This window comes from Drosophila erecta, unplaced genomic scaffold, assembly GCF_003286155.1.
Source record: "Drosophila erecta strain 14021-0224.00,06,07 unplaced genomic scaffold, DereRS2 tig00000152-arrow-arrow-pilon, whole genome shotgun sequence".
Classification (NCBI taxonomy): Eukaryota; Metazoa; Arthropoda; class Insecta; order Diptera; family Drosophilidae; genus Drosophila; species Drosophila erecta.
The window spans coordinates 474,368-495,954 of record NW_020825211.1 but is presented as its reverse complement, the minus strand read 5'-3'; the positions used below and the strand labels follow the sequence as shown (position 1 = coordinate 495,954).

Below are 21,587 nucleotides of genomic sequence, written 5' to 3'. Positions count from 1 at the left end.
TTTCTCTCTAGCTCTCTCGCTCTCTCTTTCGCTCTGGCTCACTACAATTTTTGCATTTGTAAGTTGCTCCGTCCATCAACCATAAACAACTTTGGGGTACATAGTGTTAAATATAATGTGTATAGTAAAATGGTCATAATTTCAGTGGTATAACATAAACAGAAGCGTTTCACATTGGTTTTCGGTAGTTATTGTTATTCATATAGATTACACTAAATCATAATCATGTATACAGAATTGTGTGTAGCCTCACAATGTAACAACAAATAAAACTAAACAATAATAATTGTAATGACAATAGTAAATGATTGTTAAGCAAATGGTTTGGGCTTACTCAATTATTGCCCACAGTCCACTTGCTCGGTATTTAGTACAACTCAACATTTAACATAGACCAAACGCGTTTTTGATGCCTTTGTGTCGTGTGTGATTGTTTAAACTAAACTTAAACTAGGAATTAAAATTAGAAAAATGACAAGATTTAAAACAGTTTTCTTTGCTCCGCGCCGCATTGTGGTACACAAATGCCAATGATGGGTCTAACATAATTATCTGCTGTTTAAAACATTAAAAAAGGAATCGAATCGTTTCGAACACAACTAACATGATATCATATTGTTCACAATACAAAGGATTCGTTCGTTGTTATGCATAATGTGTGGGTGTGTGGGTGTATGGGTGTATGGGTGTGTGTGGATGTCACTTGTTAATGTAGATGTATAATAAATGTGGTTGTTACAGCCTATAAAAAATAAGTTGCTTGCTTCGCTTTGCTTTCTCGCCGAACTTTGTCTAAATAAATCGCCACTTGTTGTTCTAACTAACGCCTCTCACATGATAAAATTCACACAATTAAAAAATGTTATTTTGTATATAGATAAATAATAATGTCTTGGGAGTAAACCAGCCTTATATTGTATTACAACGGGAAAGAAATGTTGCATGTATCCGTACATATATATCATCTTAAATGGTTGTCTATATCGTCCATATAAATCGTGAGTGTTTCGGGTGTTGTTTTTCTTTTCTTTTCTTTTGTGGTGTATGCGAGTGTGAGTGTGTGTGTGTGTGTGTGTGTACATATGTCGATTACATGCGCACTTGTTGTTATGTTGTTTGTATATTATGTTGTTGTATATAAGCAAAAGGAATATCGTTTGTTTGTTTTGTTTTGTTTTGTGTTTTTGCTTCTTTAACAATGTATATAAGAACTTAACGTATACATTTATCTCTGCTCTGTAGGTTTTCTCAAACGCTTTGTTGTTGTCTCTGCTGTATTTGTTATTATAGTTGTTGGCCTAATGCGATCTGCATTCGATTTGTTTGGTTTGTTAGCTTACAGATTAATTTGTATGTTGAGTTGTTGTCTGTATTTCACGTCGGATCTCTGGCGTGATGAACGCACTTAGTTGATACATATCGAATGTATTCTCTCGATCTCTGGGTATTCTCTGGTTATCATATCTGCCGTGTGGTGTGGTGTGGTGTGGTGTGGTGTGTTTGCCTCCATTTGTCCCGTCGTCCTCCGTCCCTCGCTATCCCTATATGCCTAACTCCCTACTCTCCTCGTCCTGCTTTGTATATTATATGGCAAAGTCATATAGTCATAGGATTTCACATATATGTTTAAGATATATATAGTTTTGTTTTGTTTTGTTTTTTATATATTCATATAGATTTTTATATAAATAGATATCACCTTATATAAGCAGCGTAAGGAAAAACCTAAACAGTTTTTAATTTTCTGAAATTGTATCTTAGTGTTTTGGTTTCAGTTTGAAATCGAAATAAACTACTTAGATTTCATCTTCTTCTATAATTATTGCCTGTACGCGACCTCTGATGACGCCCTTAACAAATTATTTACTTCCTTATTTGTTAGCAAAAAACCTGTGCACAAAAGTTGCACATTTTGCTAGATATACATAGATGTTGTATACTAGGTGTAGATATATATATGCGTGTTTCGTTTTTTTTCTTGTTTTTGTTTTTTAGAAAAAGATTCTGGAAGGGTATGCACAAAAAAGCTAATCGGTCGATATAACAATATATATGTCTATATAGATAATAAGTAACATGTAAAGTAGTAGTGTTCGTGTGAGTGGCGTGTGTGTGTATGTGTGTGTGAGTGAGTGTGTTATGACAATTTTAACAAGAACATAAATTCAATAAAAATAAATGAGTACAATCAAAAACAATTTAAAAAGAGCTTTTAAAAACGTTTTGAAAATATCCCAAGTTTTAATGTCGATTCTTTTTGTTTTCCCTCTTTTTTTTTTTTTGTTATTCGTTACGCTAAGTATTTTGTTTTGTTTTTCTTTGTTAAATTTGTTGATGTTTGTTTTTAGTAGTAGCGCTAATTGTTTTAAATTAGAGATCAAAAATAGTATTTGTTGCATTTTGTTTATCATTTGTTATTGGTTTCTTTGTTTCATACGGTTGCCGCGGCAACGTTTCTTATGTTTTGCATTAAATAAAATGTGTCTCAAGTCGAACGCATTGCACTTTCTTCAACTGCACTGCATATAGTGAGTGTTCAGCCGTAGATTTGACCAGCTATAAGAATTTGAACGCTGATAGAGACATACTACAGATAAACAGAAAAAGTAGGAGCTCGACACTTTCACTTGTTCGTAGTTCTTCATTCCTATTTAGTTCATTAGCATTCCCCACATTTTTCATTATACATACACCCCCATTTGGATAATCGCATCCGCTATCTGCTGTCGATAATGTCAATGTTTCAGCTTGTTGTGCTTATTTTTGCTTATCGCTCCCATTAGACGACTGATGTTGTTGCAATCGATGGGTGTTGATTGGTGTGGCTGTTGCTGTTGCTGCCAATGAGGCAAATGTTGCTCATGCTGCTTATCCTGCTCATGTTGTTCAGTTGACTGTTGCTATTGCAGTTTAGGGTATGTTGACTCTTTGCTAAGAGATTGAGGCTGGGGCTGCTATTGCTGTTGCTGTTGCTGTTGCAGATGGTGTTGCCGTTGCCGTTAACGTTAACGTTAACGTTGCTGTTGATGTTGTTGTTTGATTGCTGCTGACGTCGACATCCGTATATCTTGCCCGACGAGTATTTGTAGTTATATTTGTTCATATCGACTGATGGACGATTATTGCGCGCTTTGATTTGCAATCAGTGAACATAGAGGGTGTTCAGGACTAGAACATGATGATTGTTCTTTGCCAGCGTAACCACATAGCCCTCGGATGTGATTTTCAGTCCGCAGCAGCGGGAAACCTGCGAATGAATCATTGTTAGCTCATCACTCCGCAAATCGTTCGGTTCATAACCACATAAAGACTGCTGTGAAATTCCAAATTTGTTATGCAAAATTCAAAATGTCTTCAAAATTCATTTACCTATGCTCTATGCTACGGCTAACTACAACTGCATATGGCGACTCACCTTCACATGGGGACACTCGAACTCGGACTGAAGGACGCCCTCGCGGGAATAGCAGGCGACGTGGAAGCGATTGCCGTGCGAGTCGCCGATGAGCACGTCCCCGGCATTCGATATATCAATGCCATTGGGGAAACAGGTGACCTTCTCGTTGCCAATGCGATAGAGGAATGTGCCGTCGTCCTGGAAAACGGCCACGCAATGGCCTTTGAAGTCGCACACGTAAAAGTCGTTGTCTGATGGGTACAAGGAAAAATCCAAAGAGTGTTAAATTATTTGAAGAACTCATCTTCGAGATGGAGTGGTTGCTCACCTCGTATGGCAATGTCGGAGGGCTCGCGCATGTAGTCGCTGCAGTCGAACCAGCGAACCAATTCGCCCTCCTCGGAGATCACAAACACGGTGGGCGACACGCTGTCCACGGCCACGATGTGGCCCTTAGCTGTGACAGCCAAACCCGCAACGATATCAATGTATCTGTGAATGAATACAAATATTATAATTTCGCAAATGGTGATTACAAAGGGAGTTTTTTCTTGAATGTACATATATCATTAAATACCGCCTTGCTAATCTAATTACTATATATTTATATATATTTACCTGATGGCGATCTTGCGCATAAAGTGTCCGCACTTGGAGAAGATTTGCATGCGAGAGCGCTCGTTTCCACGATCGCAGACCACAAATTTTCCATTGTTATGCATCACGGCCACCTTGCGCGGATACCAGAGCTGTCCCTCCTCCTTGCCGGCCACACCGAACTGGAACTTGAGGGCGCCCATCTTGTCGAAGACCTCGATGCGATGATTGTTCGTGTCCGCCACGATGATCTCCTCGTCGACGCCCAGGCAAAATCCATGGGGTGAATTAAACTGACCCTTGGCGGTGCCCAGAGAACCGAATTTGCAGCGGATCTGCATCGGAGTGGCCTTGTTTCGGCCGGTAACCACACTGGTGGTGCCCGGCGTAGCAACGGCATGGAAGTTATTGAGTCCCATGTCCTCCACGCCACCCACGATTGGGGTGAGGGACTGCAGGCTGGGCGATGTGGCCGGTGGCATGCAGAAATCTGATAAATAATCAATGCCCGTTGAGGATCCGTTCAACAAAAGACCATCGCCTGTGTGTTGTGTATGGGATTTCAGGAGTTGTAGGTGGTGTTTTGGTATAGGTTTTGGTTTTGGTGTTGTGGGTGGTGTGGGGGTATGCATTTGGTGCAAGCAGCGAAAAAGAAAAAAACAACTCAAACGTGTAAGCAAACCGAAAAGTAAAACAAAGAGAAATCAACGCTTAAACTATCGGCTTTGAAAAAACTCACCATTGTTGTTCAGTCCCAGCTTGGCCAGCGCCTGGAGATTGTTGAGCGCCCTCTGGTCGCCCGATAGGATGTCCGCCAGGGTAATTGGCTGCGTGGGAGTCACCGCCGATGCCGGTATTACGGCCTGCGATTGCTGATGCTGCGCATGCGGTGCACCCACTACGGCTCCACCGGTAACGGCCGAACCACCAGGCACTTGGGCAACACCATTCGGACCGGGTCCAGTTGCTCCTCCTCCAACGGCCAGCGCATCGTTGAGGGTGTCTGGCATTGGTTCCGTCAAGCTGGCCAGTCGTGAGATATTGTACTCCAGCATGCTGAAACTGGGTGGCGGGCCACCGGCGCCCAGGCCATTGATGGATATGTTTGGGCCGGGACCAGCGTTGAGATTGACATGTCCAGCCTGCTGGACAATTCCCTGCTGTGCAACGAGCTGACCCATCTGCTGGGGCATCGACTGAGCCGATGGTGGCTGGTGCAGCACCTGCTGCTGTTGCTGCTGCTGCACCTGGTGTTGCTGGTGCTTTTGCTGCTGTTGCACCTGCTGCAGCACCGCCGCCTGTTGCTGCTGCTGTTGTTGCTGCTGCTGCTGAGACTGCTGCTGCTGCTGGGCAGATGGCAATTGCTGCTGCGAAGATGGCTGCGACGGCGAGTCCATCATGGAGAAATTGGTCATCACCGAGTTGGTGTCGCCATCAAAGGAACTCTGCAGTGAGGAGGGCAACGAGATGGGGCTGAATACAGCTGAGGTCAGGCGCCCTTGGACAGAGGAGCTGCCCCGATGGCCTACAATCAAATTGTTCGAGCTGTGTTGATGCTGCTGTTGTTGCTGCAACTGCAGCTTTTGCTGCTGCTGTTGGTGTTGCACCTGTTGCTGTTGTTGCTGCTGATGCTGCTGTTGCTGTTGTTGCTGCACTTGGTGCTGGTGCTGGTGCTGATGTTGCTGTTGTACCTGATGTTGCTGTTGCAACTGCTGGGTCATCTCTTGCTTCTTGGGACTAGAGTCACTCTGATCCGTTTGGAATTTGCCAAACATCTCCCTGGCGAATTGCTCGAACATCTCTGGCTTCGAGTCAAACTGCAGCTGATAGTTGACATCACACTTGGGCGTCTGCTCCATGAGATTCACGCACTGGGCACTGATGATGGGCTTCAGCAGCAGAAACTCTACGGCATTGGCCTTGTCGATAGCCCGCTGTCCGAATTGGGCAGCGTGCTGTAGCTTTCCCATTGTATTCTCCAAGCTCTGCATTAGATCCATGATCTTTAGCTCGCGATCCGAGTGCAGGCGTCCCAGCTCGTTTAACATCTGCTCCTTGATCGATTCCAGCATGCGCTTGTAGCTCTTGTAGGCTTCCTCGATTTGTTGGCGCACCGTATCGTGCTGTGACTGAAGTTCGGTGAGGGCACTGCCCAGATTGCTACCCGCATCGTTGCAATAGTCGGCCTTCTTGAGCGTGTCCCTTAGAGTGTCCTCGAGATCGGCTCGCACCGCCTGCTCCGCCACCGAGGCCGTCTCATAATGATGATCACTGCCCTTGTGATCGCTTAGCAGGCAATCATTGCACGTAGGCACCTGGCAGGTGAAGCAGTAGTACTTGAGATTCTCGCTTACGTGCTGACGACAGCACACTGGCTTATGAATGATCAGCTTGTCGTGGACGTTCTTCGTCAGATCCTCGATGCGCACAACATGGTGATTTTCAAAGCAACGCATATACTTATGGGCGTTATCGCAGCCATTGCACAGAAAGTTGGCGCAATCATTGCAACGCGAAATGGCCTCCTCTTTGCTCTTGCACGAAGTACACACAATGTGCTCGGACTCCAAATTGGAGAGATCCAGTATGTTGGTCACGATATAATCGCAAGGGAGTGCCTTGATCCCCTTGGGGCCCAGTGGTGTCTCCTGTTTGCACACGGGGCACTCGAGGAACAGAGCGGGCAGGCGGTGCAGGTGCTCGCTGCCATCGAACGAAGACGAGGAGGAGCTGTTGGGCGAGCTGGCCGCCATCGTGTCCTTCGAAACAACTGCCTGCAGGCAGTCCTCACAGAATACGTGCAGGCAAGTTAAGATGCGCGGCATCACGAGGCGTAAGCTGTGGACAAATAAGGAAACCGTTTGATTAGCTTAAAAATGCTATCACAAATTGACGATTAATGCAAGAAAATCCTAAATTGGGTTTTACTTATCGATTGTCCACTCACCTGCACAGCTTGCATAGCTTATCCCCATCCTTGATCATTAGGCCGCTGCACGAGTCCTCCAGCGAGTCCAGCTCGGTGACGCCGTGGCTGCTCAGCTCCTGGCTGCTCCCGGTACTGTCCACATCCACTACCAAACCCAGCCCCGATGAGGTGGAGTCGTCTAGCATACCGGATGGTCCTGCGATAGCTGTGGAGCCCGTCGATGAGATGGATGCCGCCGAACCGATGCTCGAAGAGCTGGTAACATCCAGACTGCCGACAGCGCTGCTGCCCTTGCCGGTGTCCGTATCGGTGGCCGATCCCGAGCAGGAACCGGTGGTGGAGCTGGAGCTGCTGGAACTCGAGCTGCTACTGCTGCTCGTGTTGCTCACATCGATGTCTTCCAGCATCGATGAGCTTGAGGCATCGTCGCTGAGAACGGTTTTCAGATTGGGAATCCCCGGGGGACACGGATCCACCGTGTCCACCGCTTGGACAGGCTCCTCCAATGTAGTCATAGTACTGAAAATGGGATAACTTTCATTAGAAACCCGTTAAAGCAGGGAAGAAATGGCAAATGTTGCAGCGAATATTTTTCTTAAATAGCTAAGCAATTAAGAAGTTATTCATTCAGAATGCAGAAAACTCACCTTCCCTTTGGCGCTTCTCTGATTTAAAAAGTGCTTGCCTTTTGTCGATACAATGGATTCCTTTTGTTTTATTGGATGGGCTGGTTTTCCCGCTTCCTGTTTCCTGATTGCTTTTCCGTGTTTCCTATCTCCTGAATCCTGATCCCTTCTTCCCTTCCTAGTCCTCCAAACTTGCTTGCATTTACTGGTGATCCTAATCTCGATCCTGATCCTAATCCTGCTGCTGCTGCTCCCTAATGTCCTGCCGATCTCCCAAGAGAGCCATTCCAATTGAGGTCCCTCCTTTTGCCACAAAAAAGGCCAACAGCAGTTCGTTTCGCCGGGGGCAAAATAAGCCAAGGACCTTCAATCCACACACACACAGACGCTCCTTCTCTTCCGCTTACTTAAAATGTATTGCAAATTTGTAAAAAATGTTGCGAGCCTCCTTTGACTTTGGGTGTATCTTTTTTTGGTTTTTTTTTTTGGTGTTTTCGATTGTTGTTGCTGATTCGCTGCTTGTCTTACTTTCCTAGGATTTTAGGTATTTAGATATTGCCGAATCGATTTAAAGCATTTGGAAACTGCGTGTTGCGGTTGATCCTGGTTGATGTGGTTCTTCTTCTTGTTGCACAAGGACGAAATAAAATTAAGGACGAACGAGGCGACGACAACAAACACTGACGAAGAACACGGCGATGCAAATTGGACGACAGCGCCGCTTCTATTGGTATTGCGAAAAATGTATAAAAGAAACAAGTTAATTGTTGGCTAAAAAACTACAAAAATACAAAAAAAAAAAAAAAAAATGAGAAATGAGAAAAAAATTTATTCTGTAACGCAGAACAAAACTAAAGAATCTAACATATTTAGATAAACCTAACTGACAAATGGGGAAAAGGCAGCTGACATTAAAGCGAAACAGGCATTTTTCAGCCAGGTTTCTCACCCAATGTATACCCTTTCTTATAAGCAGTTCAACCCCTTTTGCTAACGCCTCTGGCTTATGCAACAGCAACACACATACAAACACACACACACGCATACATACACATACACACTCGCTCACTGTGCTGCATACTTTCCGGATGTTGGCAAGGTATCTTGGCCACTTTCCGTATAAATCCTTCCAACAATAAAAATAACTACTTTAAGATTGACCATTTCCCATTTCTACCTAAAATGTATTATGCTAAATAATTATGTACACTGATTTCTAAATTAACATAACTCAGCATTGCAAATTAGATTCTGATTGTTATCACCATACTAATGAGTTATATTTTTGGTAATCATTTTGATGTACTAAGTCAGTTAAGTAAAAACAATTCTAATAATCCGTTTCAGTTGGAATATATTTCGAAGACTTTTGAAACTAATTATTGAATTACATTATTTTGTGAATTTTATCATTTCATGTTATTTCATCTGTCAATAAGAATTGTTACTTGCTTCCAATTGGACCTTAGGCGTAGTCCAATTCAGAACGCTTTGCATTTGTATAACGCTTTCCAATGAAGTCCCATTTGATTTAATATAGCCGGCAAGGGCTTCCAGGCAAAACCAATGGAAAAATTCTGGATTGAGAGTACAATGGAAATCAAAAACCTGAGAACCAACTTAAATTTCGTGCATTGTATTTGTTTATCCGATCGTCCGTTATCCAACTAATATTTATGTTAAGCGATTAAAGGGAAAATTGTGTTAGGGGATGGGGGTGTCGGTTCAGTTTTCCGTTAAGTTTACGTTACGTTTTTCGCCGTTATGTGTAGCTATGCGCCACGCACACATTAAGCTCTTCTTTGCTCCTTCTTCTTCCTGTTCTTGCTACCCGTTCACGCAGGCGCGTCCATAGTGCTGACCTTTCTAGCCATTTACTCGCTAGTTGCGCAAAAAAAAAAAAACGCTGCCCTAACAAGGACAAGCTGGGGCACAAAGTCCTTGAACAACTAATTCAATTGGGGCAAGGCAATTGCTTAAATAAATACGTTTAAATCAGCGGAAGTGTGCGGTAGTTTAAAATCTACTTTAGTTTTGTGCCCCCACCAACTCGAAACACTCTCACACACACACACACATAAACACGCTACGCGTGCGGACGCACACCCACATGGCGAATCAGCTGCATACACACAGACACAAGCGCGTACAAGCGAACACACGTGGTAAACGGAATTTAGTACCGCTTTGCCCCTTTTTTCACTGCTCTGGTTTATTTTGCTTTGCTTTATTGGACCTGGATGATTTTGTTGGTCGCCCTAACGACTTTGTCAATTCTGCGCCGCAGCTGATATTTTCCTGTCCATTTTCACGTACTTTTTGATTTATTTCACTTTCAAATGTGTGCCGCTCTCTCTCGCTGCTCGCAAACGGTTATTTTCGATAGCAAGAGAGGGAGAGCGAAAAATCGGCTATGCGAAGAAAAGTTCTCAATCCCGTTTGCATTGGTGTGCGCAAGCTCACTCAAACGCGGCAAAAAAAAAAATAAAATACGAATACGAAGAACGACACCTACACATACGGAATACAAAAAAAAAAAAAAAACACACACACATGTGAAATAAAAGCTAAATTTCCTTTTTTCAATGTGGGGATAAACACAATTCTTGACTGACCAGACAACTTGTCGCTTCGAAAGTTTCAGTTGTTGGGGGGAAAATGGTCAAGATAACACTTGATAGGGTCCAAGTGGGGGCCAATCGAAAATAGGGGGACAGCCGCCACTGCCGTTGTCCTTGAACGCAAAATTTCCACTTGACTACCGCCCAGGTGGTCGTGGTCAAAAGGCAAGCACACACGCACGCTCGCACATGCATACACACACAGACCTAACAGCAGACAGGAGGCGAAAAAGGTCCTTGAAATGCCTGAACACTTCGCTGTCTGTCCGGCGTTGTCAGCCTTTAGTGTCCAATTCGATGCGCTAACTGCCATTTCCCAACTGTCACCACCTTATATTTCAATGTAGTTTTCGTTTTCACACGTTTTTTTTCGTTCTTTTTGTTTTTTTGCTGCTCTCTTTTGCTTGTTACGTTACGATTTTATATTTGCCCGACACACACACACAGACTCGCAAAACGCAGGAACACACGAGAACACTATACAGGCACCCACACGCAGTTACAGCTACAGTTACCGTTATTCACTGAATCAGCGAATTAAGCACGTCTGGGGCACAAAAAACAACCAGAAGACCGCCAACTCGATTGGAGTCGATAATTATTGGATTAAACTAATAATTACTTTACTGCTCCCGTCGAACTTTTGTATGCAGTGCAGTTAGGGATGCTAGGTATATTTCAGTACAAATATCGATAGTTTTTTAAAAGTCTGGCCGAGTAGTGCCTTGATATCGATAGTTTTATTGAACACATTTTCTCTTTACGTTTCCTTAATATTAATTCTTATTTACGATTTTGCATTCTTGCGTAAATAACACATGACATTCATAAATAATACATTTACTTTCACTTTCTCAAAAAATATATACATAAGTCGTTTTATGTTTTAATCTTAAAAAAAAATCAGAACTTTACTTGGGATCTTTGTAATTTTGATAGATTTCCGCTTGCATACATTGTATATCAGAAAAATGGGGTAAAATTATAGGGTTAATCCCATTCCTTGTTGCGACATCTAATTTGTTCATAATATTATCTAATCTGTCCATCAATATAATCTGTTCTCTAAACATTGATTTAAACTTAACGTCGTCATTCTGCGGCGATGCGGATACGGATTTAGTGTTCTTCTCCAATAGGGACAGTTTCTGATTGAATTCTGCTGTATATTCAACGACCATAGCCTTTATTTTGACAAAAAAGTCGCTTTTAAAATATGTATGCTTCATTTTTGTCTTTTTATCCTCCGTTCTAATAGTATTTTCTCCTTTGGAAAATGCTTCCCACAAAAGTTTCAATTTGTCTAGTTGCCCTTTAAAATAAGCAGGTTTGCTTTTCCGTTCAGTTGGGCTCTTTTTATAATTCCGGATTGTGGTCTGAATCTGCTCGCCCAACTTCATTTGCTCTTCCAACAGGGAATTAATGCTGGACGATTTGACCATCGTTATTGAAATTTTCTTTAAATGGTAATAGCAGTGCTAATACTAGTGATCCTCTGTTTGGTTCTTTTTGTATTGACTTGAACTGTCGGTCTGCCAAAAGGTTTATATATATATAGGCCAGTTCTTCTGAAATGAGGTAATTTTAAGAAGAATGCGAGTCAGGTAAGTGGTATTCCCGGATTAATGTGCAGATGGGCAATTACATAGCTTTTGTTTTATGACCTTACCAGATGGTGGCAAAAACGCTGCAGGTAACCTCTTTAAATTTTATATATTTGTGTACTTAATTACGGGGAATTTTCTATCGAGCACCAGAATATTCGCGAGCGTTTTAGATAAACGCGCCAAGCAGACGTTTGGATATTTAAGCAGCTTTTATCGCGTGCAGGCGGTCACACGACGACTTTTATCGGCACACGATAGGTTTATATACACTTATCGCCTCCTTCTATCGATTACCTTTGCACGTTTCGCCGAACATTACATTTAATTTAAAAAAGCACACTTAAAAGCGCATAATTCGCGTGGAAAGCAATCAAATCATGTCCACCGTGAGCGCCGCCAGCGGCAGCAATGCCACCAGTCCGCCGGAGAACGCAGAGAACGTTCGGCCGGAGCCAATTTTCCGGGAGATCAACGCAGAGCAGACCGACGAGGTGGTGGAGATCGAGTCCGCCTGCATGAACTGCTTCGAAACGGGAGTCACCCGGCTCCTGCCCACCAAGATACCCTTCTTCCGCGAGGTGGTCCTCATGTCCTTCAAGTGTGACCACTGCGGCCACATCAACAACGAGATGCAGTCGGCATCAGAGATCCAAAAGTCCGGCATTCGCATCGAACTACAGGTGCAATCCGTTGCCGATCTCAATCGGCGCGTGGTGCGCTCGGATAACTCCAGTATCAGCATACCGGAGGTGGAGTTGGAGATCCCGGTGCAATCGCAGAAGGGCGAGGTGACCACCGTCGAAGGCATCATCGAGCGGACTATAGCCGGCTTGTCGCAGGATCAGGAGAAGCGGCGCATCGACCATCCGGAGGCAGCTGATTCCATTGAGAAGTACATCGAGCGATTGCACCGTTTGAAGGAGGTGACAACGCCCTTTCGCCTGCTCATCGAGGACATATCCGGCAATAGCTTTGTCGAGAATCCGCTGGCACCTGCCGTCGATCCGCAGCTAAAGACTTCGTACTTTACACGCAGCCAGCAACAGAACGAGCAGTTGGGTGAGTCCTCATTGTCACTTTAAACACATAGCTAATATTGAGGTGTGGTATCCAAAAGAACCCTGAAAGAAAGAAGTGATGTTACACCTAATTCCTATTGTCTCCCTTATAAGCAAGGCCGTAACACACACTTTTATTCCTTTCCAGGCCTGTACGAACAGAATCACGAAGAGCAGCACCTACTGAAGCCAATTGCCGAAGACGCGTGGCCCATTGAGAATCTGCACGGCGAGGTGCTCCAGTTCCCCACCAATTGTCCCAACTGCCAGGCGCCCTGCGAGACGAACATGAAGCTGACCAACATCCCGCACTTCAAGGAGGTGGTGATCATGGCCACCGTCTGCGGTGCCTGTGGCCACAAGACGAACGAAGTGAAGTCCGGCGGCGGAGTGGAGGCACAGGGCGTCCGCTTCCGCGTGCAGATAGTCACCAGGGAGGATCTGACGCGCGATGTGCTCAAGTCGGAGACGTGCAGCTTGTCTATACCGGAGCTGGACCTCGAGGTGGGTCCGCATGCCCTGTGCGGGCGATTCACCACCGTCGAGGGTCTTCTGGTGGCCATGCGGGATCAGTTGGACGGCACGCTCTTCCACGACTCGGCCGACGAGACGACTAAGCAGCAGATGCAGCGATTCCTCGACACCTTCGAGGATGTCATGAATCTGAAGCGAGTTATTACGCTGGTCCTGGAGGATCCGGCCGGCAATACCTACGTGCAATCGCTGAGCGATGACGATGCTGAGCCGGATGACAAGCTGGCTGTGGAGCGGTACGATCGCTCCTTTGAGGACAACGAGGATCTGGGACTGAACGACATGAAGACCGAGGGCTACGAGCAGGAGGCGTGATGAACTCTACATCCGCCATCAGTTTAAGTCGCATGAAAGTTACGGCTAGGCAGGAACGCAATTAATTCCAAATCAAATCAGTTTTTTAAAGGATTAAAAGGATGTTACTCATTTTTATAAGAAAAATTCAATGGCGAAAAATTGTATTTATCAAAATCATTTTTTTTACGGAAGTGATGAATATTAGTTTTCTGCAGCTTCTTTTAAGGAATCCTAAGTAGCCATACTATAAATAAAATAAACAAAATTATAAAAAATGTCCACAGAGCATTGAAAATATTACATCTAGTTGGAGTTCTAGAATAAATCATTTGTCAATAAGATAATTCAAAAACCTTTTTTTTTTCAATATTCAGTCTATCGAAATTTCGTCACCTGCAGCTGTGCTGCGTTAGCAACAATCGATAGAAAACGGGCCATCTCTAATCAGCTGTTTGGATTGTTCGTTGTGTAACTTAACTAAACGCGTTAAATTTTTGGTAAATATGCTAAATTGGTTTATTTGCTGCTCTCAGTGAACTAACACCCCCATCCCGTAGAGCACCAAGATGTCCGCATCCGCTGCCCGAGGCTCCACATCGCTGCTGAAGCGCGCCTGGAACGAGATTCCGGACATCGTCGGCGGATCCGCCTTGGCCATCGCCGGAATCGTTATGGCCACCATCGGAGTGGCCAACTACTATGCCAACGACGGCGACAACCGCCGCTACAAGCTCGGCTACGTTGTCTACCGCCACGACGATCCGCGTGCCCAGAAAGTACGCAACGACGAGGATGACTAAAGAGGATTTCGACCCTTCGGAAAATCCTGTCGGCTCTCATCTTTGATTTTTTTTGTTTACTCTAAAGCTAAGTAAAACAAACATCTAAATGTACTGAAGCCAGTGCGCAGTAATTCACCTTTGGCTGGGTACACTTTTCTAGGTTTTATGTTGCTTCTGTGTATCACACGTACACAAATCCACTCGACATCCTTACAATTGCATCGCTTCGGTTTTGGTAAACCAGAAGATCAAGGAGAATTAATAGATAAAATACTATATTTACTTAATTTAGAACCAACAAACCATGCACTTAAGACAAAGTTAAAAGGAAGGAACACAGCATCTGCGAGTCGTGCAGTTAGCGACGTAGACAGTTTAAAAGACGATAAAATACCACAGATCTCTAAAGATCCTTATGCGAGAATTTAAAGTGGAATTTGCACGCTATCTCCGTGTGAAAGCATTCGTGGCAGATGCCGCACTTGAAGCCCGGTCTGGAATCGCTGCTGCACTTGGCCTCGGCGGTGACAGGAGCAGCAGCTGGGGAAGAGTAAGGATTTTCATCGAGCAAGATGGCAATAAAAGCATGTACTCACCCTTTTCCGATTGGATTTTAGGCGGCACTGCATCCGCCGGCTCCGTGGGCCGTTGCTCATTCATGGGCTCCGCCCGGTGGGTTGGGGTCTGGGTTTGGGACTGGGACTGGGATTTGCTGGCTTGGCTGCGCCTTCTGCGCTGCTCGAACTTCAGGGCCACGTTGAACTCGCTGTGGGCGCCCAGCCACTGGTGGCTGAACTCGAAGGCCATTGATAGCTTCTTCACGCAGATGCGGCAGATCTGCTTGGGATAGTCATCTTCTGGATCCAGTGGAGGCAAGGAGGCGGGCAGACAGGCCGCCAGCATATCGGAAATGGGCACCATCTTGTCCAGCGCTTGGGCACTCTCATTGTAGATGGAGAGCGATTCCAGGCACTCGTTCCCGCACGTTCGACAGAAGCTCTCGAAGATGTCCATATTGGTTGTTAATTAAGGCATGAAAAGTAATTTACAATTAAAAATTTGAATTTAAATGGTTTGCTTATAAATTTGCTAAGAAATGTAATCGATTATTAATCAAATTTTTATATATTTTTTGAAATCGTTTGGTATTTTTCTTGTATTTTGGCACACCCTACAAATATTCGGCCACACTCTGACAGGCAGTCATTTTTTTTAAGAAAAGCCGGAGTGCATTTATGTTTTAATTGAATAAAATGATGTGGAAGACTCTCCTGCTCGCTGTTTTGGCGATTGGCCACTGCCAGGCGGTACTGGACACGGACGCCAACACCTTAGTTCTCCTGGACAACCTGGCCATCCGCGAGACGCACTCGATCTTCTTCAAATCGCTACAGGGTGAGTTAAAATGCCGGCTAACCTCTGACGTGGACAATGAAATATTGTGATAATGGTTTAACTTTGGGCTACAGATCGCGGATTTAAGCTCACCTACAAACTGGCTGATGACTCCAGCCTGCTGCTGTCCAAATACGGCGAATATCTGTACAAGAACGTGATCATTTTCGCACCAAGTGTCGAGGAATTCGGCGGCGATGTGAGCGTGGAGCGTTTGGCCCAGTTCGTCGATGATGGCGGCAATGTTCTGGTGGCGGGCAGCGAGAAATCCGGCGACGCTCTAAGGGAATTCGCCTCCGAGTGCGGCTTCGAGCTGGACGAGGAGAATGCGGCGGTCATTGATCATCTGCACTACGATGTCAGCGATGCCGGCGAGCACACAACCATCCTGACCTCCGCCAAGAATCTTATCCAGGCCGACACCATTGTAGGCAAGGCCAACAGGCTGGCGGATGCTGCTCCGCTGCTTTATCGCGGCACAGGACTAATTGCCGACAAGGAGAACCCGCTGGTACTCAAACTGCTCACCGCCGAGAGCACCGCCTACAGCTACAATCCCGAGGCCAGTGTCTCCGACTATCCGCATGCCGTTGGCCGTGGCACCCTGCTTATCGCCGCCCTGCAGGCGAGGAACAATGCCCGCGTGGTCTTCTCCGGCTCGCTGCTCTTCTTCTCCGACGAGAGCTTCACCACGGCCGTGCAGTACGCCCAGAGCGGTGTATTCCACAAGTTGGCCGGCAACCGCGACGTGGCCGAGTCCATAAGCAAGTGGGTATTTGGTGAGACTGGCCGCCTGCGCGTGGCTTCCGTGCAGCATCACAAGGAGGGTGAGCTGCTGCCACCGGATCAGGCGTACACCATCACCGATCCCGTTGTCTACACTATCGGCATCGAGGAGCTGGTGCAAGGCGAGTGGCGCGCCTTCAAGGCCAGCGACATTCAGCTGGAGTTCGTCCGCATCGATCCATTCGTGCGCACCTATCTGAAGCAAACGAACTCGGGCGCCTACCAGGCCAAGTTCAAGATACCCGACGTCTATGGCGTCTACCAGTTCAAGGTGGACTACGATCGCGTGGGTTACACGCACCTATACAGCACCACCCAGGTGTCGGTGCGTCCGCTGGAGCACACGCAGTACGAGCGGTTCATCCCGAGCGCCTTCCCCTACTACACCAGCGCCTTCTCCATGATGATCGGCGTGTTCGTCTTCTCGTTCGTGTTCCTTCACTTCAAGGATGAGCCCGTGGGAAGGGCCGCCAATCAGGACAAGAAGTCGCAGTAGTCTGCACGTTCATTCAACTAAAATGTAACACACATTGCACTAAAATAAAGTTCTCCGCAGGGATACACCCATAATCCATCAAAGAACTTGGTTTTTTTAATATTGAAACTATTAACTTTATGAGATGCCAGATCGGCTTAAGGAAGTTTCGTTTCCCTTTAAACTTGCAGAGTTCAATTCAACAAAAAAAATAATTATGTACATACGTATTTGTAATTTGTATGTTACGAAATGTAAATGTAGAAAAGTTATGCTATCAAAGAACAGAACCAAAAGGTTTTGCCGCGCATGGTTTCATTAGTGCAATCGAAATGTAATCGAATGCTATCGAAAACCCCGACCACCCCTAGCTCGAAACGAACCGATATCATTGTGAAAATTTCTCTCGCCTAAATTTGTTCGTTCTCGTGGTAAAATTGAAAATTCGTGAAAAATAAATTAGTCCGTGTTAAACGGTGAGTTTTTTTTTTTATTACTGAATAGTTATAAGCGTGGTTCTTGCAACGCCGGTGCTTGTGGACGCTAAATGTGTGTGTGCGCTGTTCTAATATTTTTTTTTCGTTGTGTATCGCCAGAGTTAATGTTTTTCCGTTTTGGGGCTCCGCCGGCCGTCCAGCGGAGCCCTATTTTTCACCGCACACACACAGGCGCACATTCGCTGGTGGATACATACACAAATGCACGAAGATGTGAGAGGTCTCGCATTCGCACGACTGTTGGTTGCATTGTTGTTGTAGTTGTAATGGTGAGGTGCGCTGTTTTTTTTTTTTCCAAAATGGCCGCCAAGCAGGAGAATAGCAACAAATAAAAGAGTTGCAGTGGTTGATGAAATTAGCAAAACAAAAAAAAGCGATTGCCAATGTGCGAAAACTGGCGCCAAAAATTATGAGTAATCGTATTTATGCTGGCTGGCATAAACAGATAAAGTAATTTATTTATTTATTTCTTAAGTGGCACGCGAGTGGTTGTGTGTGTATACTAAACACACACACTAGTTAACAAATGCAAATGTGCATGTCTGCGCTTGTCATGCGCAGCGGTTGCCCCTCTCTTTCCCTCTGCCAGTTTTTCCCGCATGTTATTGCATAATTGTTTTTATTTTCTTTTTCCTTTGGCATTCTCTTTTGTGAGGATGTGCAGCTGTCACATCTACACACACACACATGCTGGCTGGCGGAGAAACGACGCAATTAACTGCTAGCACACCTCTCCTCTCTTTCTAACGCGAACATGCCCCTATATGCATCTCCCTCCAACTTGCCGCCTTTTAATGCGCGCCAAGTTTTTACCGCTTGATTTTCCTTCTTTTTGTTTATGTTTACTCTTTTGGCGCTTCCATTCCAAGATTTTTCCCCTTTCCTCAGATTCCTTTTATTTTATGTTTTCCTCTTGCCTGAACAAGAAGTAATTATAAATTGGAAACTACAACTCATTACTTCAACGTGATTGATTCCGCATAAAGCGCAAAAAAAAAAAACTTAAGAGGTTGTACACAAAAAGAAGGGGAACACAAAAAACAGCGACTCACGATGTTTGTCCGCAAAAGAAAAGAAATGAGATTTCAAGAGGCTCTCCATCGTGGAACGTTTACACAGCGAGAAAACAGCGAGTTATAATACCACAACACATCTAATTACGAACTAGATTTATTCATATTGCTATTTAGAACGGATAATTTGGGGGTTGTACATAAAAACACTTTGTATTCTCAATAAAAAGTTTTTAATAATAGGTAACTGACTGCAGTTAGCTGATAAATTACTCAGGTTGGTGTGCCAATAATCGTCATAGCTAAGCTTCGTTTGCGTACCAATATAAATATGGATCACACCATTATTTTGCTGTGTGTATGCCGCCGAGCACGATTTTTTCCTTTGCCACTCAAGTGGAAGTTTCTCGAGTGCTGCGTTCCTAGAAGATGGGAAAATATTTCAAATGGGAGGCAAGGAGGAAAAGCAGGCAGCTGTCTCGACGAAATTTCACGTTCAACCCTTGTTATCGTTGTGACCCCAAACCAAAGTTCCTCGTCAGTTGGCCGCCAGCGCTTCGGCGCTGTGCATCGGTCCTAATTTTGGCTCCCCGCCATATCCACCCGTGTATATCAGTCAGAGTCCGCACATTGCCCACAAATCCTGGCCAATTGCACCGTGCACTGCGCCTGTGCTGGTCGAAAAGTTCTGAGTTTGTGCCAAGTTCGTGGCATTCGAGTTGTCTATCTCATCTGGAGAGGATCAGCGTCTTTATTTTGGGTAACAGCCACTAAATTTATATTCACTAAATTGAGTGATTGGCGCATTAGGATTAACCAGAAGTTGATTTAACAATTGTGAACCTGGAAAGCCCACATAATCTAACATTTGCTTTTTCATATTCCTGCCATTGCAGTTAAAAAAAAAAAGGTAAGAAAATATGGCCCGTACTAAGCAGACCGCTCGTAAGTCGACCGGAGGAAAGGCTCCTCGTAAGCAGCTGGCCACCAAGGCTGCCCGTAAATCGGCGCCATCCACCGGCGGAGTGAAGAAGCCCCATCGTTATCGCCCCGGAACTGTGGCTCTTCGTGAGATCCGTCGTTACCAGAAGTCGACCGAGTTGCTCATCCGCAAGCTGCCCTTCCAGCGGCTGGTTCGTGAAATCGCCCAGGATTTCAAGACCGATTTGCGTTTCCAATCGGCGGCCATCGGTGCCCTGCAGGTGAGAAAGTGGGTTTAAAAGATGAAGGAGACTCATGGAGGTTTACCTTAATTAAGAATGCTACAGAAAGAATTAGGTGCAAGGGATATCAAAACAAGTTTAAAGGGATGCTATTTATTTTGAAGAAAATTGATTTCTATGTTCCAAATATTCGCTAAAATTCGTATGCATTTCTCTTACTCACAGGAAGCATCTGAGGCATACCTTGTGGGCCTCTTCGAAGACACCAACTTGTGCGCTATCCACGCCAAGCGCGTGACCATCATGCCCAAGGACATCCAGTTGGCGCGTCGCATCCGAGGCGAGCGTGCTTAAGCTGGATCACCTGGGCCGGATTCGATCACTGTCGTCCATCCCCGAACAGCAGACCATTTTGATTTACATTTTGTTGAGGGAGAGGAGCCGCCCGCCAAGGAGCTTCACCAGCGACACATTGATCCAATCTATCATTCATATTTATATGTATACATTTATCATCCTTTTGTTGTTCAATCGGATCGTCAGAGTGGCGATGTCGATGCGAGAGACACCACACACAAAACAACACACAACATTACTGTAATGCTTAAAAAATATTTGTAACTCTTATTATTACTATTATATATTAGTTATTAGGTTTTTTTTCTCGCCTGTGTGTCGACGGTTGGATCGTGTACGCTGTGCCGTGCTTCTTGCCCTCCGAATCCGGGTCCACCTCTTCGATTTGGAAGGGCATTCACCCGGGCGGCCGACATCGCCTGTCCGCCTGCAACATCCGCCACCAACAACTCCAACAACTGTCCAGCTGGTGGGCTTCGATTTCCAGGAAATCCGTGATCTTTAAGGCGCCTGTCTCGTCTTCTTCTCTTCGATCAAGGAGAGGCTCACCATCTGGCTGCCGGGATGAGCGGAGTCTGGAGATTGGGGCCAATCAAACGCCAGTTGGACGTGGCAAGGTGGACAGACGGCGACGGACTGCCTGGCGGGGATTCCCGGATCTCTGGATGGGCGGCGAGGGCATGGCCATCTGGCGATCCCACCGACGGCACGCGGTTTTTATGAAGATGATATCCATATATAACACCGAAGACCGAATCGAGTACACTTAACTTTACACTTACGTATATGCGTATATATACATAAATACATACATATATGTATACATATATACATTATATATATATATATAAATCTATATGGAAGCAAAAGCACTAGACATTAATACTCTCTTTTGTTCACCTTTCGTTACTGCAAATCATATTCAGAGCATTATATATATAGAAGTTATATATATATATATACATATAACGAAGGGATGGGCGTGACAGAGTTAGTTGATTAAATAAGATTTTAGATTTACATGCATTTTGTACGTTTAGGCGAACGATGTCGAAGAAGAAGAATCGGGAGTTGAGAAAAGATATAAAGATGATTCAGCAATCAAATTAAAATACGCATCTATAGATTTGGAAGAGCATCGAATAAAAATAATCAAGATATAAACATATAACAATACACAGCAAAAGCCGAGCAGAGCATTGAATATTTCCCAATATTTACATATATGTAGTTTGATACTCATGCAAAATAATCAATTGTAAACGCCCATAAACATGCATATATATATACATATACTTGTAAATTGGTGTCGATAACTAGTTTCACATTGAACATTTAAACAAATCGGACTAAATATGTGTCTATATCGTATCGTCGTAGCTTACAAGAACCAATAAAAAGATCCGAAAACAGAAAACGAACCCCACACAACACAGAAACAATCCAAAACAAA

The 21,587-nt window shown here is 44.7% G+C and overlaps 7 protein-coding genes across 9 annotated transcripts; 4 read left to right on the top strand and 3 right to left on the bottom strand.

Annotated features, from left to right (window-relative positions):
* Positions 1 to 2,634: 2,634 nt before the first annotated feature.
* Positions 2,635 to 8,272, bottom strand: LOC6549855 (E3 ubiquitin-protein ligase TRIM33). 2 transcript variants are annotated; one of them, XM_026982721.1, is made up of 7 exons: positions 7,571 to 8,272; positions 6,942 to 7,442; positions 4,734 to 6,832; positions 4,016 to 4,484; positions 3,726 to 3,889; positions 3,416 to 3,648; positions 2,635 to 3,247 (listed from the first exon to the last, which is right to left on the bottom strand). In XM_026982721.1, exons 2-7 carry the CDS (start codon positions 7,436 to 7,438, stop codon positions 3,143 to 3,145), a joined length of 3,567 nt encoding a protein of 1,188 aa, XP_026838522.1. In that variant the 5' UTR covers positions 7,439 to 7,442; positions 7,571 to 8,272; the 3' UTR covers positions 2,635 to 3,142. The 2 variants fall into 2 exon arrangements, with proteins under 2 accessions (XP_026838522.1, XP_026838521.1); XM_026982720.1 differs by having other exon boundaries at positions 4,016 to 4,535; positions 7,571 to 7,643.
* On the bottom strand, positions 7,953 to 11,726 carry LOC113564592. Its single transcript, XM_026982723.1, has 2 exons — positions 10,793 to 11,726; positions 7,953 to 8,273 (listed from the first exon to the last, which is right to left on the bottom strand). The coding sequence occupies exon 1, from the start codon at positions 11,610 to 11,612 to the stop codon at positions 11,082 to 11,084; it is 531 nt and encodes a 176-aa protein (XP_026838524.1). The 5' UTR covers positions 11,613 to 11,726; the 3' UTR covers positions 7,953 to 8,273; positions 10,793 to 11,081.
* Positions 11,727 to 12,004: 278 nt separating this feature from the next.
* On the top strand, positions 12,005 to 13,942 carry LOC6549856 (zinc finger protein ZPR1). The gene is made up of 2 exons (XM_001977326.3): positions 12,005 to 12,836; positions 12,984 to 13,942. Exons 1-2 carry the CDS (start codon positions 12,155 to 12,157, stop codon positions 13,682 to 13,684), a joined length of 1,383 nt encoding a protein of 460 aa, XP_001977362.1. The 5' UTR covers positions 12,005 to 12,154; the 3' UTR covers positions 13,685 to 13,942.
* Positions 13,943 to 14,024: 82 nt separating this feature from the next.
* Positions 14,025 to 14,564, top strand: LOC6549886. The gene is made up of 2 exons (XM_001977327.3): positions 14,025 to 14,163; positions 14,224 to 14,564. The coding sequence occupies exon 2, from the start codon at positions 14,233 to 14,235 to the stop codon at positions 14,464 to 14,466; it is 234 nt and encodes a 77-aa protein (XP_001977363.1). The 5' UTR covers positions 14,025 to 14,163; positions 14,224 to 14,232; the 3' UTR covers positions 14,467 to 14,564.
* Positions 14,565 to 14,798: 234 nt separating this feature from the next.
* LOC6549887 lies at positions 14,799 to 15,565 on the bottom strand. Its single transcript, XM_001977328.3, has 2 exons — positions 15,045 to 15,565; positions 14,799 to 14,988 (listed from the first exon to the last, which is right to left on the bottom strand). Exons 1-2 carry the CDS (start codon positions 15,460 to 15,462, stop codon positions 14,852 to 14,854), a joined length of 555 nt encoding a protein of 184 aa, XP_001977364.1. The 5' UTR covers positions 15,463 to 15,565; the 3' UTR covers positions 14,799 to 14,851.
* A 42-nt stretch (positions 15,566 to 15,607) lies between these two features.
* On the top strand, positions 15,608 to 17,211 carry LOC6549888 (dolichyl-diphosphooligosaccharide--protein glycosyltransferase 48 kDa subunit). Its single transcript, XM_001977329.3, has 2 exons — positions 15,608 to 15,843; positions 15,918 to 17,211. The coding sequence occupies exons 1-2, from the start codon at positions 15,702 to 15,704 to the stop codon at positions 17,123 to 17,125; spliced, it is 1,350 nt and encodes a 449-aa protein (XP_001977365.1). The 5' UTR covers positions 15,608 to 15,701; the 3' UTR covers positions 17,126 to 17,211.
* A 235-nt stretch (positions 17,212 to 17,446) lies between these two features.
* LOC6549889 (histone H3.3) lies at positions 17,447 to 21,551 on the top strand. 2 transcript variants are annotated; one of them, XM_001977330.3, is made up of 3 exons: positions 17,447 to 17,580; positions 19,511 to 19,816; positions 20,003 to 21,551. In XM_001977330.3, the coding sequence occupies exons 2-3, from the start codon at positions 19,535 to 19,537 to the stop codon at positions 20,129 to 20,131; spliced, it is 411 nt and encodes a 136-aa protein (XP_001977366.1). In that variant the 5' UTR covers positions 17,447 to 17,580; positions 19,511 to 19,534; the 3' UTR covers positions 20,132 to 21,551. The 2 variants fall into 2 exon arrangements, with proteins under 2 accessions (XP_001977366.1, XP_026838525.1); XM_026982724.1 differs by lacking the exon at positions 17,447 to 17,580 and adding an exon at positions 19,136 to 19,374.
* The last annotated feature ends 36 nt before the right edge of the window (positions 21,552 to 21,587 follow it).

What these genes read in the sequence shown, in the direction of transcription:
- LOC6549856 (XM_001977326.3), top strand. Translation starts at nt 12,155, where the DNA reads ATGTCCACCGTGAGCGCCGCCAGCGGCAGCAATGCCACCAGTCCGCCG. An exon ending in GCAACAGAACGAGCAGTTGG is followed by an intron (nt 12,837 to 12,983) that starts GTGAGTCCTCAT and finishes ATTCCTTTCCAG; the next exon opens with GCCTGTACGAACAGAATCAC.
- LOC6549855 (XM_026982720.1), bottom strand. Translation starts at nt 7,438, where the DNA reads ATGACTACATTGGAGGAGCCTGTCCAAGCGGTGGACACGGTGGATCCG. An exon ending in GCTGGGACTGAACAACAATG is followed by an intron (nt 4,536 to 4,733) that starts GTGAGTTTTTTC and finishes CACAACACACAG; the next exon opens with GCGATGGTCTTTTGTTGAAC. An exon ending in CTCCGACATTGCCATACGAG is followed by an intron (nt 3,649 to 3,725) that starts GTGAGCAACCAC and finishes TGTACCCATCAG; the next exon opens with ACAACGACTTTTACGTGTGC.
- LOC6549886 (XM_001977327.3), top strand. Translation starts at nt 14,233, where the DNA reads ATGTCCGCATCCGCTGCCCGAGGCTCCACATCGCTGCTGAAGCGCGCC.
- LOC113564592 (XM_026982723.1), bottom strand. Translation starts at nt 11,612, where the DNA reads ATGGTCAAATCGTCCAGCATTAATTCCCTGTTGGAAGAGCAAATGAAG.
- LOC6549887 (XM_001977328.3), bottom strand. Translation starts at nt 15,462, where the DNA reads ATGGACATCTTCGAGAGCTTCTGTCGAACGTGCGGGAACGAGTGCCTG. An exon ending in TAAAATCCAATCGGAAAAGG is followed by an intron (nt 14,989 to 15,044) that starts GTGAGTACATGC and finishes ACTCTTCCCCAG; the next exon opens with CTGCTGCTCCTGTCACCGCC.
- LOC6549888 (XM_001977329.3), top strand. Translation starts at nt 15,702, where the DNA reads ATGATGTGGAAGACTCTCCTGCTCGCTGTTTTGGCGATTGGCCACTGC. An exon ending in CTTCTTCAAATCGCTACAGG is followed by an intron (nt 15,844 to 15,917) that starts GTGAGTTAAAAT and finishes TTTGGGCTACAG; the next exon opens with ATCGCGGATTTAAGCTCACC.
- LOC6549889 (XM_001977330.3), top strand. Translation starts at nt 19,535, where the DNA reads ATGGCCCGTACTAAGCAGACCGCTCGTAAGTCGACCGGAGGAAAGGCT. An exon ending in CGGCCATCGGTGCCCTGCAG is followed by an intron (nt 19,817 to 20,002) that starts GTGAGAAAGTGG and finishes TCTTACTCACAG; the next exon opens with GAAGCATCTGAGGCATACCT.